This window comes from Trachurus japonicus, chromosome 16 (genome assembly GCF_045865225.1).
Source record: "Trachurus japonicus isolate A0001 chromosome 16, Traja_1.0".
NCBI classification, from domain to species: Eukaryota; Metazoa; Chordata; class Actinopteri; order Carangiformes; family Carangidae; genus Trachurus; species Trachurus japonicus.
In genome coordinates this window covers 13,038,238-13,057,899 of record NC_140922.1, presented here as the reverse complement: position 1 = coordinate 13,057,899, position 19,662 = coordinate 13,038,238, and the positions used below count along the sequence as shown (strand labels likewise).

Below are 19,662 nucleotides of genomic sequence, written 5' to 3'. Positions count from 1 at the left end.
TTTCATTATTAAAACATGGCAATCACATTTTCCTGAAGCCTTTAAATGGCTGGTTCCCCCAAACAAAGACTGTTTATTATCACAAAAAATTAAGAAAAGCTAAAGCAAACCCCCCAAAATTTGCTAGATTAAACTACACTGATTGGCACTCTTGCTCAACTGGCTTAATTAATTGATTAACAAAATCGTTCACGATTAATTTACATTTTCTGGTGATCAACTAATTGCTCAATGAACAAATTGTTTCAGCTCCGGTTGAAGTCTTAGATAGAACTGTACTTAAATCTTTCATCCATGCTTATACATTTAGGTGTTTGCTCACACTCTACTGCATTAATGATGGAAACCACGGGAACAAGCTGCACCTGTGTACCGAGCAACTTAACACCACTTCGGTAAAGCCTATATGTCAACAGTGTTCACTCAGCAGGAATGATGTCATCCTCTCTATAATGGAGCCGGAGCTTGCTCAACACCATTTCCTGTTTCAGACAGACACAGATACTGTGACCTGCTCCGGCCCTGGTCCCTCTTGCTCCAGGTGACAGGTGTGACACAGCAGCATGGCAGGAACCTGGTGATCCCACCCGACAGCCGGAAAGACCGGTTAGTCAGCTAACCGGCTGATTCACTGACTGAGAGGGTAAAAGCTCGCTCACAGTCTCACCGGCTGAGTGGTGTAAATACGGAAAGAAGATAAAGGGTGAATGTGTCACGCTCATTTTACACAGAGACACATGTAGAGATGCTCAAACACACGGAGAGACGCCCTGGCACCCGAGATGTAGATTAGACGCTGGGTGTTTATTACCCTCTGTGCCACAGACGAAACCGGTCCCGAGACCTCCGTTCACTTGGCTGTCAGCGAAGACACAAAAGGACAGTCACACTTTCTTTGACGCGCCACTCTGGAATGTTAATCACCGCAGAAGCCCCATTATCTTCACATCCTCTCGTTCTTTCCCTCCATTTGTCTTCCTCTCCTTTTTTAAACCTGACAAACTCATTGCTCGTTACTAGAAAGTACCATTGTTTCATGGAGCGCGCATGTAGAGGGAGACAGACACATGAGGCAGAGGAGATAAGAGAGGCAGCGAAGAGGGGAGGCCTGCCTGTCTGCTGACATAAATTGGGGATCATAAAAGGTGTCGTTGTAGAATTAATCTGTGAAGAATGAATAAAGTGAAGTACCACAGGGAGGTGTGCGTGCGTGTGTGTGTGTGTGTGTGTGTGGCTATAAATGAGTAGTGGTTTGCTCTTGAATGAAATGAAATGAACACACAGGAATGGAAAGAAACAGGAAACAACTTTCAATGCGTCCATTCAGCTTGATGATCTAGGGTCATGAGGATGTGTGTGTTTTTAATGGCTGAGTCTGTGGCTATTGTATATGAGCTAAACGTACAGTATGTGTATGAGTTGTATGGGGATGCTGTGTGTGTGTGTGTCCATGCCTCAGCTGTGACATACAACTTGCCTTTCTCTCTCTCTCTCTTTCTATTTCTCCACTGCAGCGCCTACAGGAAGTGCCACATACATCATGAATTTTATGCATAAGGCTGAATGTCAACACTGATGCATAATTTTTGCGGTAAAAATGCTAAATGTCACCAAACACCAGGCTCTGTTTCAACCGACGGCGACGCATGTATCACCAGAGGACGGGCTGGCAGCCGGCAGTCGCCACGCCAGCCGTCACACAAGAGCTGAAAGGCCACAACTGTACGGTACACAGTTGTGGCAGGAGCGGCAGAGTAGGCGACAAGAGAGATTGGGGGACAAGGAGGGTAATGAAAGCAGAGTTGAAGGAGAAGGGAACGAGACAAGATGATTGCTTTTTGCATTTGTGTGCACCGTGCACACAGATTCATTTGTGAAAGTGGCAAAACAAGAGAAACGATAGCACAACTTAATGAATGATTTAATGCTTTAACAAACAATTTTAGCCTTTTATTTTCACTTAAGTAGCTTGAGGGCTGAAAGGAATCTCTTATTCCACTCTGACAGATTTCATCTTATTCTGTTTCTCAACTGAGGCTATATGATGCAATTCTACACTTCGACATTTAACCCTTTCTATACTATTTTGTATTTTTGGAGACTTCAAAATAAAGTTCTGAGGGTGTTGAACAATGTCTGGCAGCACTCAATGCATTAACTATTGAACGCTTGGTGCACACAAAGGATGACAAGCCACATTGGCTCTCTCTTAGTTGTAGTGGTATCTACTGTGGTGGCTTTATTTGGCCAAATCCTGTCACATCAGACTCTGAATTCTACCGCCACAACATTTACACCTGCTGCATGTGATGTGTGTCTCTGAAATGACACAGAGCCATCCCCTTGCTATTTAAGAAACACTGATTGTCTCTTACCGCTGTGAGATACAAGGCAGGGAGTGAATCATATGATTTTTTTTCCCAGGGGAAGATTTTATAGCTACAGCTGCTGTTTGTAGCTTTTGCCAGGTTTGCTGAAGATAGCTGGGAGAAGTGGAGCTGGGTGACCTTTCAACTTGTTCACTGGATTGTGTGCAGGCTTCTTTTCCATCTGGCTGAGATCTGATCACCATCTCCAGATGTGGTCTGCATCTGGTCGATTGCCTTATATATGTGCAGATAGGAGTAAGCACATTTATTTAATGGAGAGGAGGCTAGTAACACAGAGAGACACTGAGATCGCACTGGCAGGATGCTTTACTGGGGTTTATTGTCCTCACCTCTCCTTTTTACTTGTTACTCCCAAAGAAAAAAATACAAGCGCACATACACACACACACACACACACACACACACACACAGGGAATGTGAGGACAAAATGAAGAGAAGATAGAGAGCGAATAAGTAGCCAGTGATGCAGATATACGGCTTAAATTCCTCCTCCAAGGCAGGAGCCCACCAGCTGAGCTCCCCAAATGAAAAACTACACTATTAATATGTATGTGGAGAACTGGCATCAAGTATTTCCAACAACTCATGCACGGTACACATGAGAAATAGGCAGATTGTGCATGTGCATACACACGAGCACCCCACCAATAACAGCCAGCAACAGTCACATAAATAAGTTTGATATTCCTGCATTTTGAAGTGCTAAGTTTGTGCTTATGACCTTTAAGGTTGAAGGGGTGAGTAATGAGAAGCGGGGCGACTCAGCCAGGCCTGCCTGAGAGGCTGCCGAATGAAGGACAGAGATGGAGGGATGGGTGAGGGAAGGAGATGGAGAAAGAGAAAGTAAGAAAGAAGAAATATGAAGGCACTGTCATCTCATTTCTCCTCCCTCCGGCTCCCCCAGCTGTTGTTCTCTCTCTCTCTCTCGATCACTTTTCATTGTCACTCATCCCTCCAATCACCCCTAACCACTTGTGCTGCCCCACCATCCCCTCCTCCCTCCACTGGCCTGCCTTGCCTTCGCTCGCCAGCTCTCTCCCTCTCTTTCTCCATCCACACAAATGACTCAGTAAAACAGGTCAAGTGTTACAAAATTCCCCCTGCAGCTCAACCTGCCTAATACAAGGCCCGGCTCATTGCACCAAGACAAGTAATACGCTGCCTCCTCACTGAGAGGGGGACTCGAACACACATGGAGGGCAAAACACCAACACACAATGAATATCAACTCATAGAGCGCTTGGAAAATTTGCATATCTACACGCAAGCCAGCTCACAGACGTAAATCGTGCTCTTGCTATATTTAACATTTTAGTCATCCAATTTGTTTCTATTCAAGAGAGAATCATCACAGCTGATCGAGCTGAAACGAACGGTTGATCGACAGAAAAACAACCTGCAACCATTTTGATTTTCCCCGCAAAGATCCCAAACATTTCCCAGCAGAAGCTTCTAAATTTACGCTTTCATTACTTTTTCCCCCCAATGTAACATGTTTTTTTTTTTAAATTGCTACTCAAGAAAAGAAAAAACAATCAATTTGAAGACATTGCCACCGGCTACTGGAAATTGTGATCATCCTTTTTTAGCAAAAAATCTTCTTCAAATTAATATAAAAAGGAAAAATAATCACTGGTTTCACTTCTACATATTGATAGTGCTGTAAAAACGACAGTGTAAAAACTGGGAAGAAGCCACATTTGAACACACTGCTGCAGTGTCGTTCTACCTCTCCCACCTCTCCTCGCTAATGAATAGCAATTGGGCGACAGAAAAGCCTGAAGCACTGGAGTAAAAGTGGTATTAAGAGGAGGACAGCAGAGTAAAGGACCTTAAAATAGGATAAATGACTAGGAAGAACTAAAGTCAACGCACACACTTGCCCTTTAACACACCCAGACACACATGGAAAAACAGGTGCTAGAAACTACAGTATGCAAGTGTGTTTTCTCTGCAGGCAGACGTGTTGTGATATAGAAATGTAACAGCTCCATATATCAGGGTGGTGGGGCCCTATGGAGGATGAACGACCTGCGAGCAGTACCTGGACAGTGTGTGTAATACATAGATAAATAACTGGCAACTGGAAGCCATATGGTGGCACACGGACTCCCGGAGAGAGCACGTAAAGCACTGCTCTAGCACACGATGATAAACAGACCAGAAATAGAAGAATTGGACCACAGCACGCACTTGTTTGTAAGAGTTTTGTTTGTCTGAATCCCCCGGGAATGGCGGTAGTTTCGGAGGGTAATGACTTAGGAAAACTGAAATGTACTGGAACATAAATTAATCAAAATCTGAGCCTGGCATTCGTGCACCCCTTGAGTGCTTTGTAGTCTCTATTTTTGCAGATTATACCCTATTGTAAGTGCACAACAAAGACAGTCCCGGCTATTACATGCAGTGAACAGAGTATAATTCTCTGTTGATGTTTCCACTGGCTGCTCCTGCTGAGGGCAGGGTGGTCAGATGCGAGCACTGAGGGTGGGTTGAACCAGTCATTACTGTCAAGGTGGCAAAGATCACAACCACACTTATGAGAACCATAATCGAGTCCTATTTATAAACACTTCACGTAGATCCCCCTGAGATGCCGAAAGCAGCATTTGAATAACATTTAATTTCCTCCTCTAAGATAAGACCTTTTGTCTGTACAGGACTATTTTACTCCATCCCTACCCTAAGCTGACAGTTAAACGCACACGCGATGGTGCAGCGTCGCTGTGCTTCGCATGGCAATGCTGAGCCATTTTCGAGACTCAACTCTCTCCCTCTTCCTCACATATTATACACTGAAGTGCACTTCAACGGCCCAGTGAATCGGGGCTGCTACCCATGATGCCTCAGCTGCGGGGGTTGAGTGACAGGCGAAATAGTTGAAATCACAGAGGACCCCAAAGGAGAGATGGGGTTAACCAGGGGGGGCACAGACAGACAGTGAGGGAGGGGGTTAACCAGGGGGCCACAGACATGCAGGGACCCCCAGCAGGTGTTGTTCATGGACCTCCACAGAGGCTCCACATGAGACACACACATACACGTAAACACACACAGAGACACAAGTGTGAAGGACAGTGTCTGACAACCATCACTGCTGCGGATTAACAGCTTGCAGCAGATTCATGTCGTGTGAAAAGATTTCTGTCTCTAGGAGCAATAATTAATGGGTTTAAATCAATCAATGAGTCTGTTTCCCTTTTAAAATGATGCCTCTGGGTTCCATAGCAAGAGATTGGAGATGTGTGGGAAAGGCAAGAGAAGAAGAAGTGGATTTATTAGAGAGGAATTTACATCCGCAAGATTGGTTGGACAGTGTTGGATGTGGCAATTTGAAGGCACATGCAGAGCTACATGCCCGCACACACGTCGTGCTTTAACAGATTTACAATGCTCTAACATTCAGTCGGTGGCAGACGATAAGAAGATAGGAGCGACAGAAAGGAGGACGGGGCAGGAGAAGTGATTACAGGGAAAGAGATGTCTAGATAAGATGACAGACAGATGAATGGGGAGGCAGTGTGTGGATATAAAGGAGGAGTTGACACATAAGAACAGACAAAGCAACACACACACACACGCATTAACGCACACACAATCTTCTGAAGTTCTTACAGTCCTTTCTATGTTATTTGGCCGGTGCTGATTACATCGCTGTGATGAAAGCTCAAGGTGCAGTTCACTCCATCACTTCACCACGCTGTATGTGCCAGTACGCTTTACACAGGGATCCCATACAGTGAATAAATATAGAGCAGGGTGATGATTCACTGTCACTGTCGATCAATACTTGGTGGGTGTGTTGTATTTTAAAATCAATTTTACAAAACCAAGCAAATGATTGTACTGTCAAAATTATATTGTGTTTTTACATCATAATACCAACACCCTTTGAAGTATATTCATTTTCACCTGCACTAATGCCTTGTGTATACATATATAGTTACCCCTGACATTAATTTATACAGGTAGTCCCATAACACTAGTATTTCACTATGTATATCCTGCATTGTAAACAACAGGAACCTTGTTTTATTAATAACTTACAACCAGAATTAGATATTGAGTTTTGTCTGATTTAAAGTGTTTCAGTCTGTATAAATCACATGCAATTTTGCTTTCACGTCTCCCATGGCGATACGTACATCATCGACATAAACACCAGCAACGACCACACATGCTAATTTAATGGTAATCGTACGGGTCGTGGTGTAATTCAATTCTAATGCACTTTTGGAAACATAACAGCATAAATATTAGTTTTTTTTTCCGACGACAAACAGGAAACGTTCCTCCTAAACTCCCACGCAGAAAAAGAAGCATACATTTGCATGCACGTTCCGTACTGTCAGGCAGGCAAACATCTGCACAGCAGTTACATACGCTAATGAACACGAACACAATCATCCACCATTTGCTGTGGACTTGGCAGGCCCCAGAAGTCTATCTCGAGTCCCTATAAGACCAAATATTTGCAGACTTATTTTGTTTTTATCTTCATATTCATCTCTCATTCTGTGTGTTTATATCTGAGTATATGCAGACGTGCATGTGCCAGTGCGTGCATGTACTTTGTAAGAGCTGCCTGTTGAGACGGTGAATTAAACAGCAAGTGCATTTGATCTGCAAAGCACTCCGGGGCAAATACACACAAAATGAGACGCACACACACGCACTGCACACACACACACACACACACACACACACACACACACACACAAACATACACACAGACACAGAGGCTTGCATACAGCATCAAAATCATTTCCGTCACAGAATCTATTCTTAGGAGCAGCAACAAACCATTCTTTCCCTGATATAAATCTCTTTTATTCATACCCACACAATCATGCACACACATACACACACACACACACAGACATGTGCACTCTTAGCTCAAAGCTACACTCCCTGGTGGTCATACTGCATTCACATAATGTTCTTTGTTTTTTATTTTCTACAACAGGATTTGTTCCAGGTAACTCGCAAACACGCGAGCAGACTCTCTGCATCTTTCATCTGGTGGTGGTTGGTGTTTGTGCAGGTGTGTCGAGGTCAGCAGCACTCCGAGGATGTCAAAGCTTCTTTCCCTCTCTCTCCGTCACACACACACACACACAATCTGATCTATGAGAAGCTAAATCAACACAGCTGCAACAACTCAGTCCTCGTCATCCTCCTCCCTTCACTCAGCCGTCTCTACTCCATCTTTAATCAGGCTTCCTCCCTGTCTCTGTTCTGCTTTTTTACCCTTTTGCTCTCTCCATCCAGCCCGGCTCCTCCTCTACTCCTTTCTTCTCTCTTCCTTGTATACTCAATCTTGCATTAGTCACTGTTAAATTTATATACTAGCCAGTTCGCTGTAGCTTCTGCCAACGCACAAGGCCTCAGATCTCAACCCTGCACCTCCCTCTACACTCTCCACACACCACCGTGCCCTTTTTGCCCTCGCTCTATTCCTCTCTCCCTGCCCTTCTCTGCCCTCCCAGCAGTTGGCCGAGCATGCGCTACCCCGGGGGAGATGTGCCTCATCCGCCCAACAATGCACTGCAACCACCCCCTTACCTCCAGCCCTGTCAGCACGGGACAGGAAGAGTAAACGCCCTGGAGCCTCCAGGGGAAACAGGAGCATCCACTTCCCCCTCTCTGTCTGATAGGGTGTGTATTTATATGTGAGTGTGTGTGTGCGCATGTGCTTGTATGTGTGCAACAGAATCTCAACAAATACGAATGACCAGAAGCCTAAAGATCGGATGTTATGGTTTACCGCAAAAGGAAGTCATATGGTTTCCAATTTCCTGTGATTATTTACAAACGTTACTTCCTGTGCACTCTGATTTCACCTCGTTCAACATGATAACACTCCATTAGAGGAAGCGGGCCTATCATTCAGGTAAAGTATGTGAATGATAGTAGAACTATCATTGATATGATGATGAATGATAGAACTATCATTCACTATCATGAATGAAAGTTTTATTTTTATAAATAGTGTTGTATTGAAAAAAAAATGAATTCACTGCTCTAACAGGAAGGCTACACCTGGGAGCATTTTTCCTTAAATTGATTGAGAGCTCACCATTCTTTAACAATTTATGTTGTGTATACATATTAAAGATGCTGTTTGTACGTTTCTTGAGTGAGTGGTAGTTATGGTGGCTTGTCAAGAGCTTCAGCAGTTCTCACAATACAAGAGGTTAAAATATTCCCTCTGAGCAGCACTTTGACTTCAGGCCAGATTGGGGTGTACTGCTGAAAAGAGATGAGATAAACTGAGGCTAGCTGGCTCGTGTGCCAACTTCAAAAGAGGAAAAGATGTACCTCTGTTGCTGGAGACAGCACTTGGCAAGTAAAGGGATTAGGCTAAGTTTTAAAGCAATGTTTCTTCTAGACATGTAAATGAACAGCTGTATACTATCACTGGTGATGTAGCGATAGCAAAATGAACAAACTCTTAATTTCCACTACACTTTTAAGGTCCTTAAAATTGTAGAAGAATTATTGTTTTCATCTGCATTTTATCAACATCTTTATTAATAAGTCAGTGCGTGTTTTCAGAGTAAATAGTGGATGAGTGGTTGTTGCCTGAAGCTACTGCCTCCACAGCATTCACCCCAAACAAACTCATACTAAAGTAACTAAGCAAAGACAAGATAGCAGATTAGAAGTGATAGCAAACTCCCAGTCCTTTCCACAAAACAAACAAAAATACCAACTGCACTGTAACCTGTTCCACCGAGAAGTACCTTAACCCAATTTAAACCCACAAAGCACCATGGTCAGAAAACAAATTGGTCTCTTACATACTGACTCCCCAATTTGTCACAAACTGGCTCAGACAGTGTGAAATTAAGGACTCCACATGAAATATTTTTTTTAAAATATTGATTCAAATTTCATTTCAATAAAACAAGGGAGTGTGACAGTGAGCAATATCGGTGAAAGTAATAACTGGGTGTGGGTGGCACAGTCAGAAATTATTAGGACCACAGCGTGTGTGACATTTGGTTTTGGGTGAAATGTCTCAACAAACATTCATGACCCCCTCGGGATGAATATAATAACTCTGCTGACCCCTACGCTTTCAATCTGGGGCCAAAGTTTTCATTTGTCCCACGGTTTTATGATGAAATTCCCATCACCCTCAGCTGAATTAGCAAATGTAAACAAAGATAGTGAAGGATTTAAAAAGTCTACCTGCTGAACATCAACATGTTGCCATTGTCACATGCTAGCATGCTGATTTTAGCATCTAGCTTAAAGCACTACTTTCCACTCCCCAAAAACACAGCCACACAGAGCTGCTAGCATGGCTGTGTGTGGACACTTACCATTATTATAGGTGCTGCAGCTATCTTCTTCATTTTACTTTCCTCCTTCAGTTTAGTCTTACTCGGGTTGAGGTCAGATGAGCCAACTTGGCCGATGAAGGATGTTCCAGTGTTTCACCCTAAGGAACTCCTTAATTATCTTGACTTAATTCTTTGGGTAAATGGCCCAAAACTAGAGGACTGTGTGCTACACTAAGCGCTATTAGTCAAATCTAATCTGCTGGAGCACAGAACCAAAACAATGAGGCACGTATCACTGTCAGTTAAAGAATGAGCCAGTTAAAAGACAGTAAAGCGCACACAGCTGGAGATTTAATGATTCACCACAGGCAAGAAAGGGAAAAGCCAGTTGCTTTAAAGGCAATAAAAATATGCGGGAGCCTGCTTTCATAATTGAGGGCAGAGGCAGACACTCGCTTTAATCCCTGTGAACACCCAGGTCAGTACATCCATCACTCAGACGTCCATGCAACAGGCCTGGACATTCATCACTCACTCTGGGATTTATTAGTCAGGTCTGGAACCAGAGGGTGAGAGGTTAAATGAGGAGCATTGTGTTATCAGCATAGAGAGCCAAAAGTGGGTCTGTGTGCTAATCCACAAACATACACACACTCAGATGTTGAATCAACACTGGGGATGTAGCTGCCAGATCTGCAAATGCAACATAAAGCTATGCACAAAAATCCATGAGAGAAACAGGACAGACGCACACATACCAAACAATCTGATAAGACTTAAATCTGTAAAGAAAAAAATCTCACTTTGCAAACACTGTGTGGAAATCTGCTCTGTCTGCAGCCCGACAAAGCTCTCAGCAGGTGTCTAAACACATGAACGTTCTTTCGCACACTGTATGACCAAACAACACACTCACATGCTCTCCCTCTGTCAAATGCACGCCTATGCGCACACATACACGCGCAACTTCGAATAAACAGGGCCACGACCAGCTAGCCGGATTGCCCAAGGGTACTGCACCATGTCTCATCACTGTAAGCTAATGTTGAACACAGTGGTAGTGCTTGGCGTAGCTGCTGTCACTTTGGCTTCAGATCCAGGTTATTTGCTTGGAGCTCAAATAGGCCAGGTTCTGCGTTGCGGGGTCACCGCTTTCACATAGAGGTGCATACCTTTTTTTTTCTCCCCTGTGACAAACACAGATAAAAATGCAAGTGTTGCACAAGCTTTTGTCCCTATCTGCGGCTTAAAAGCCTTTCTGCTGTGCTCGAGTCTTTTACATTCAGCTCGAAAACCAGAGGAGTCGGTGTGTGTGTGTCTGTGTGTGAGTGTAAGTGCTCTCTATCTCGCCAGCCTCAAATCCAAAGCAATTAGAGAGGCCAGATGGTGGGCTGGACTCGCAGTAAATAGCTGTGCATTGACAGAAGAAGCTTGCAACAAAGATGAACTGTGACAAGTAGCCAGGATGGCACACAGATACATGATGGCATCATCGAGGACACGCCGCCATAAACTGCCTGTCATCATAATGGGGATGGTAACGGCAGAATTTAATTGTATCGTTTGGTGGGGACGCGGGGGGGTAATGTATGTAACCAAATGAGGCAGGTGCACACTGCACACACACACACACACACACACATGCATGATCACACTCATGATACAGAGACCTGTGCACACACAGACAACCCCTCCACATGCCCTTCTGTTAAAATTTGACCGAACCAGTTGGGTTTCGTCAGAGTTCAAACAATACAGCCTTTGAGAGGCGCTCCATTCACTGAGCCGGGTTTCAGCTTGGCCTGCACATTCCCCAACTGAAAACACAAACTGCCTCCCTGCAGGAAAACCACTGAAACTCCGGCACCACATTCCTCAACTCTATCCTTTTCTCAGTGTGAGTGCTGCATTTGCCTGAGAGGTGTAGCGCAGCCCAAGTGAATATAATGATTATATTCATGCATCTTGAAATAAGAGAGTGCATGTGCTCTTCATCATCAGCATACTCAGGTGTAAAGCCTGGAAAACATGCCCTTTAAAAAAAACTACAGCAATCTCCTACATACCTGTTACCAAGGCAGCAAGTTTACTTCAGCCAACCAGGACACATATACAAATCAGAAAGACTGGGAGGAGGTGGAGCTACAGTACAGGACAAGTGTAATCCACAAAATGGCTTCTGCTATTCCTGTGCTCAATTTCCTATAAGCCTGTTATCACACCTCTGTTGACACACACACACACACACACACACACACACACACACACACACACACACACATACATTTATCAAATCTGAAATGAGACAAACAGCCAGACCAGGAAATGAGAGTGGGGGGGGGGGGGACACGGACACAGGAGGTTGGTGTCTGGAGTGAGAATGATGGGTGACAAGAGACAGAGAGGCCACTTCATATCCCGATCAATTAATCTATAAATCTAATCAGTGAGAATCAATGAGTGGCGCTTCAGTTCAATCTGGCTCCTCAGTCATCCAAGCTCTCCTCAAGTGTTAAAGAGACAGAAGGAGGAGAAGGAGAAACACATACCACACTCTGCAACGCTGGAACATTTCAAAAACCGAAAGATCTTTAATAGCAACCAAATACGAAAAAAAATATATGTATAGAAAGACTCGACAAAAATGGTGACAACAATTCTACTTAGGTCATTTTTCCAAAATAAAATTTAAAATAAAAAATACAAAAAAGAAGAAAAAAAGAACAACTTTTACACAGAGCAGTCAATAATAAAAAGCACATTTTGGGGTAAGACTGTTTTGTTGTGTGTACAGTTCATTTGTATAGAAGAAGCACATTTGCCAGTTTTGGCAGCAATCACAGCGCAGCAGTCAAGAATAAAGCACTCAGAAAACATAAATTATAAAGCACTGCAAAATAACAGAAAAAAGGAGAAACTGTAATAGGAGAAAATAAATCCTTCATGCTTGCTGTCACTGAGAAATACACAAACGTGACACCATAAATTAGTAATTCTTTTTCTCTGCTACATATTTATATATTTATACTATGTACACAGGAAGGTTTTCTCTTTTTTTTCTTTTATGCGAGTGAGATGGGAGATGTTAAGGCTTTGATTAGTCATCAGATGTTTGAAGCTAAAGAAATAGCAACAGTATGCGGCTTTCTGGGAAGAGAAAAATATCAGGTACTTTGACTATCTAACCTTGTGCTAGACCCAGGCGAGGATCGTGGATTTCTCTGAAAGCCTTAGTTGGGAACCAAGTGGGTGGAACGATGCGAGTGTGTGTATACGTATACGTGTGTGTGTGTGTGTGTGTGTGTGTGTGTGTGTGTGTGTGTGTGTGTGTGTGTGTGTGTGTGTGTGTGTGTGTGTGTGTGCGCGTCTGTGGAGGCGGTCGCCATGGCGGAGGTGGCTAAAGTCGAAAAAACAACATTTTGGAGACGAGTATGAAGTTGTGACTCTCTAAAAGCATTCAAAGGGAATCTGGGAGGGGGAGGAGGTCAGCACGGTGGCATTTTTATGAAAGCTATATTTCCCATGCAGAACAAAAAGCTGGACAGACAAACCGTTTCCTAAAATGCCTGTTTGTTTGACACGAGGTGGAAAGGTCCGTGTGTCCCTGAATGTGTGGTCTGTCTCTGCTCGGCACGGTAATTGATTTGCGGTCGGACTATTTGGGGGATAGAGAGCAGTGGAGCAGGGGACACATCATGCTGTGGTTCTTTCCACTCGAACAGGACACAGTATATGTCCTGACAGAGTCACTGAGAAAGAGGAGGAAAAAGTAAAAGTGTGTGTGTGCGCGCGCGTGTGTGTCTTCGTTGCAGCTATGTGAGCACATTTGTGTGGGCTTATGTCAGGCGATGGCAGACTTGTCAGGTATGAGGTGTCTTCTGCACAGTTTGGCTGTGGGAGTGAGCATAATGAGAGTGACTGAGGGGTGTTTGTGTGTGGGCGAATGTTTCTCTGCATTCTGCGTATGTATATGTACAGTACGCCTGTGTGTGTGTGTGTGTGGTTCAGTGTGTGTCCTCAAAATGCACAATGATATCTCTGGTTTGCCAGTTTGCCATGGTGACAAAGGGTGGCTACTCAGGTTGAAGCCCCCCATTGCGACGAAAAATGTCCCAAAGCCCCTGGGCATCACGAAAATACACACTGACAACACACTCGCACACATTCACAGATAAACACATGCACACATGTACAGTGCTGACTCAATACGCAATACAGACCACTGCATGTGTGGTTACGGCCTACCTGATAAATTACGAGTATTGTGTGTGTTTTTTGCATTGTGCAGGGTGTTTGTCAAGGAAAAGGAGAAGCCAATTGTGCAAAACTTAAGAAATAAAATAAAGTGTGTGCTTATTATGTGGAAATGTAGTCAATGCTAACTTTATATATAAAAAAAAAAGTACATGAGCAAGGAGAATTTTTTTCCCCCCAAAAAACAAAATTGACTTTAGGCATTAGGTAAACTAAGCTCAGTCAGTTCAGTATGTTCAAACACCCAAACTACCGAGGTATTCATTAGATTAGAAATTACATTCTCAATGCCCTCTTAGACATTTGAACTGCGGGGTTCGCTAACCCAGGACTCCGTCGTTACTTCCACAACACTGGCAACACTGGCTCTATTGATCTGATATTTACATTTTCATAAATATCCACATTTTCACAAGAAAATAAAAATGCTTACATATATAGTACACGGATACCTCACACCAAAATGTACATACAACAGTTTTGTCATTTGTTGCTATTTTTCTTTATTCTTTTTTTTTTTTTAAACCCCAAAAAGAAAGTATTACACTCATAATTCTCTTGGTAGTGGTGACACACACAAGTGCAAAAATAAGTAATGCATTTTTATTTTGAGTGTTTGTGGTGAAATCAGCTGTGATCTGCAAATGTACTTAACCCCAGTTTGACAGGAGTTGCATTTATGTATTCGCTAAGGCCATTAGACAATAATTGAACATGCTGGCTTACAATTTGCCAGACAGCGCTCGAACACTCTATTTTTGTCACCTGCCTCCTGTCTCTCTCTCCTATTCTCTCTCTCCGCCTCTCTGAAGGTTAACAGCCATCACTATGGCAAACAAGGACCGTCTAACTCTATATAGATACTTTCTGTGTACGTGAGTGTGTCTTCCATCTATAGTTCAAGGTTAAAAACAGCCACAGTAAGAAATGCCGCCAAGTGCAGTCATCTGAGCTCTTGGCAATGGGTCACCCTGCATTTGACCTCATGACCTGCAGCCAACTACAGCCCAGATCTTTGCTGGGCCTTGCAAGAGGTCAGTACAGTCATCTGGACCACGCTCACCAGATTCCCAGTGGGTCAAAGGGGAGCTGATTAGAAGGCCAGGGAGAAACATGATTAGAGGAGCTACAGTAGTGGCTTCTCTGCAAGATTGTCATCCAGTCTTCCAGATACGGTGACGCATGCACACGTGCACACTAGGCCTCAAAGACAGTAGTGTACAGTAGCCATGGAGCTGTGTTTGTTTAAGCGGGCCTCCGGTGGCTCGTTAGAGCGATAAATTAACAGTCAGGAGACAATCAGCCCTGAAGCTGCATCATAAAGGGGCATTTCACTGCTTGTTGCCCGTTAGTCAATACAACTCCCATAGCGTCGCTGGCTGCGGTCGCAGCATTAACATCTTCCCGATCAATTCGCTACATCTAACAACATCTGCTAATGGATCAAAAAAAATGATATGATCTCATTGAAAATCTATCTATGCTAACGCAGTCGCCCTTCGGAGGTAGGGTTTCCTTACATCCGGCCATTTACTTAAGTATGGGAGGATGTGGTGGTGTCTGTGCAGCAGAGTGGACGTGGCCACTCCAGGTGGATTAGTCAGTCCTGGCATGTCAGGGCAGGCTTGGCTGGAATAGAGTAAGTGGGGCGTTTGACACATCGGGAGCAGTAAAATACTCCCCTGCTCTCTTTGGCCCTGACCTCGACACTGCCCTGGATAAATCATAAACTCCTCATAAACACCGGGAGACAGGGAGGGAGGGAGAGAGAGCGAGAGATGGAGGGACGATAGAGAGATAGAGGTGGAAGGAGAGGGGAAGGGAGGGGAATCGTCACGTCATAAACGATAAGTGGTGGCAATCTGTTGGTCCCGGCTAAGCGAGCGACTTCACGGCTCATTACCAATCAAGCTCCTCCTGTCAGGAGCGCTCTGAAGAGACGGGGGATGAAGAGGAAAGAGAAAAGAGACGTGCTCCTCTCCAGTCATCCTGTCTCCTGCATCCCTCTCTCCATCCCTGTCAGATTGGCTACACCTCATTCCCTCATCTCTTGTTTACCGTCTTTTACCTCCAGGCACAGTACAAAAGTCTGCATGTGAAAACCTTGTTTAGAACTTGCTCTCCAACTCTGCAAACTTACTTTGTTAAATTCAGCTGCTCTTGTGTTTGTGCAGCACAGAAGGACCTAATGTTCTTTTTTAAATCCTGCAAATTCGAGAGGGTCTACTGTGGCTGATAGTTTGCAGAGATTTTTTTTTTTTTTTAAGTTTGAGAAGAACGCAGAGAGAGTGGAAATGAGAACTCGCCAGCAGATATGAGCAAATACATTGTTCTCTCTAAATCACCTGCTGGTTGCCACCCATACCTTCAAATGCTTTTCCTTGCAACACTACGATCACTACGCACTAACTTCCCACTGGCTGTCACAGTGCGACGCATTACCAAAACAAAAAGGTTTCCCATAGGAGGACAGAGAGTAGCTGGCAAAGCGTAACAGCTTGACAACCCCTTCCGCTTCTACTTGTTTTGGTGAAGATAAGAGTGAATATGCGAGTGCAATGCCTCCTCTACAGCCAAGCTTGTATCATGATTCCATTATCCTACTCCCACACTACATAGTTTCTCTCCTTTAGTCTGTCTGTCAAGAGTCCTTGTCAAGGTCCCAGTGATAGTGATAGCATGAGCAGAAGTGGTGGGAGACAAGTTGTTTCTTTTCTGTTTGATTTTCAGCTCTGAGGGATCAGATAACAGCCAACACTCCTCTCACAATATCCCACCACGCCTCCTCCTGTTCATTCAGTTCATTTTTGGGGCTGCACTGTGATTAATAATAGGCTATATTTAGAATCAATTTTCAAAAATAAAAGTGGTATCATCTTCTCTTCTCTATCAGACAGGGACGAGACCCTGAAGCCACAAAGTCCTCGGGAGGGAACCTCCATCCCTCCTTTTATCTCCTCCTCCTTTCCTCTCCTCCTCCTCCTCCTCTTCTATACGTAAACGGCAGTCCGCGAGATGACCGAGCCATCGCGCTGGGACTCCATGTCGTCATCCAGGTAATCTCCGATAATATCGTCCTGTTCGTTGTGTGGGCGGAGCTGAAGGATGGGGGCCCCGCCGGTGAAGTGGTCATACCTCTCCTCCTCCTCCAGCTCATCAAACTTCCTCCTCTCTGCATCATCTAATTCATTGCTCAGCAGGATGTCTTGGGCGGTGGGCGTAGTGGCGACGACTTCAGGCCGACCCCCCATGGTGAGTGGCTGGTGGTGGTTGTTTTTCTCTCCGAGGGCCTGGTGGGACGAGCTCTCGTTGTAAACGTAGATGGGGCCGTTGTTGTTGCTGCCTCCCACTCCGCCGCTGCCGGCGCCTCCACCTGTGCCGTTCTTGCTGGCCTTCTTGCCGCCGCCAAATATGCGCGTCTTCATGTCGCTGCCGCCATTGGCGCGGTAACCCTGCTGCTGCCTGCGGTTACGGGTGACAAGCACGCAGATGAGAGCGACGACCAGAATCAGGGCCAGCAGGGAGCCAATCACAGCTCCTGCCACTATGCCGGCATTGGTTGGGTTCACTGAGGGCTCTGTAGGAGGGAGAAGAGGCAGGGGAGGGGGGGGAGAAAGAGGAAGAAAAGGAATACGGTTGAGAAAGAGGGGAAAAAAGAGATCAGTGTGAAACATGGAGAGGGGGCAAGGAGGAAAATAGAGACAGCATCAAAAAGGAGACACAGGAAAAGGGTAATGTCAGGGAAAAACGACAGAAAGGGGAAAAACACAGAGAGAAGGTAGGGGTTGGATGATGTCAGTGGTAATGGTCTGAACTGTATGCAGTCAAGTGTGTGAGAGTGCTGAGGTGTCAGTACAGTCAAGTGTGTGTGTGGGTGTGTGTGTGCTGAGCTTCCCGCTACACTGACATTTCCTCCTCTTCCCTCTGAGCTGCTCTTGTCCCCCACTCCCACAGCCATGACAACATCCCAGCCACGTTTGTCCCGCGTGTCGCCTTTGAACAGGGACGCTCTGTCCAAGGCTCTCCACAAATCACAAAGTACGCCACAGAGGGGTAGAGGTGGTGGCGCACACACACACTGACACACACACACACTGACACACACGGACCCACACTTTCTGGAGGAGCAGAAGATGGCGTGTGCAGGGCATAACAGGTGGAGGCCATGCAGCAGAGGAGGATAATGATGGATGGAGGAAGGGGAGGTTGGAAATTTAAAGAAGAACAGGAGAAGCAGGAGAAGGAGGAGGAGGATGACGAGGACAAGGAGGAGGAGGCGGTGGCGGTGGCGGTGGGTTGAGTGAGTGACAAAGTGACACATCGGAATGACAACTCCTCCTGGAAGCCATGAACAAAGAGCAGGGGGACAGATTGGCGCTCCTCTTCGCTTCCGTAAACTACAGGCACCGCTTGAGTGCACGTCAGTCCTACATGTGTGTGACCACTTTTACTCCGGCGCATCTGAACAGTGAACGCACATTAAAAGAAACCGTTTTGAGTTCAACTTAAAAATAGACAGAGGCTTTGTTACAGTGCAAAATTGGCTGAGGAGGGTATGAGTAAAACCAGGGCTCCATGATCCAACACACTGCACTTCTTCTTGTGTGTGTGTGTGTGTGTGTGTGTGTGTGTGTGTGTGTGTGTGTGTGTGTGTGTGTGCAAAAAAAAAAAAAAAAACTCAAGGGAGAGGCAGTGGTGTCTAAATCAGGGTTGTGAAGATATCCCATATGACTTGTCAGCCATATAGTGCTCTTCCTCTGAACTCACACTACCCACTCCCCTGACATCCTTCTGCAGTGATATTAGAGCAGTATTTTAAAAGCAGTTATTCGAACTGCAAAGAGATACAACTACTTTTGCAGAACGAAGGGAAACCAGCAAGCATGGTATTGTTTGAAATATGTGAAATTCACGGCCGCTGACAACTTGCCAAAGTCAGTGGACCAAACCCCAAACCTAAATGATACGTTTTCTTACTTCCAGCTGTGAGTATAATCGTGTTTTTCTATAAAAGCATTTCTCGTCTATTTGTCGAAATAGGCCTTGACAAGTGTATAAGCTCAGTCTGAAGCTGAATACAATCTGAAATCAGCCTTTAAAGAAACCAAAATACCAATCTGACCCAGCATTCAATGCCAGCTGTCAGCCCTTAGCACCATGGACACATCTCAGTCCGCCCAGTTAACTCGCCGCCTGTGAGTAGAGCCGCTGAAAACACGAGCACAGTGTTGCTGCCTTTGCACGGGCTTTTGCGAGTCAGGAGTTCAGGGCTCTAAGTGCTCTCCAGGACTTGTGACAACTCCCAGCAGACGGACCCTGTGACCATGTCCCTCATGTGGTCATCCACTGGAACTCAGCGGGCAGCGAGTGTTGCACTAAACACTGCTGGAGTTAAGGGTCGACTCCACCCGTGTTGTTTGCATTCAGTGTACTCTGATGCACGTTGAATACACATTTCCTCGTTGGAAATTCAAGGATGTTTGAGTATAGAATCTAGTATGGGATGGGAGGCAGCACAAAGACTTTATTCCTTAAGCTGTTGCTGTAACGCTTCTTCTGTAGAGATTTATAGAATATATGTATTTTTTATTTTATACACTGGTTCCTTCTGTTTAGGACATTCCTGTACAATTCAATACAGAAGCAAAAACCAACATGCTCTAAATCCCTTAAAGAAAGAACATTGTTATAGAAATGTCATCTTATAAGAATAAACTATGATGTGT

The 19,662-nt window shown here is 44.8% G+C and overlaps 1 protein-coding gene across 3 annotated transcripts in view; it reads right to left on the bottom strand.

Annotated features, from left to right (window-relative positions):
• LOC146971979 (nectin-2-like) overlaps positions 1-19,662 on the bottom strand; it is an 82,357-nt gene that overhangs the window by 19,966 nt on the left and 42,729 nt on the right. The window contains exon 7 of one of the 3 annotated variants that reach the window (XM_085801685.1): positions 12,250-17,513. The exons of the other annotated variants lie outside the window; for them this stretch is intronic. Within the exon in view, the coding sequence (XP_085657811.1) occupies positions 16,927-17,513 (587 nt within the window). The 3' untranslated portion in view covers positions 12,250-16,926. Of the gene's footprint in view, positions 1-12,249; positions 17,514-19,662 lie in introns of those variants that run through there. 3 annotated transcript variants of the gene reach the window in all.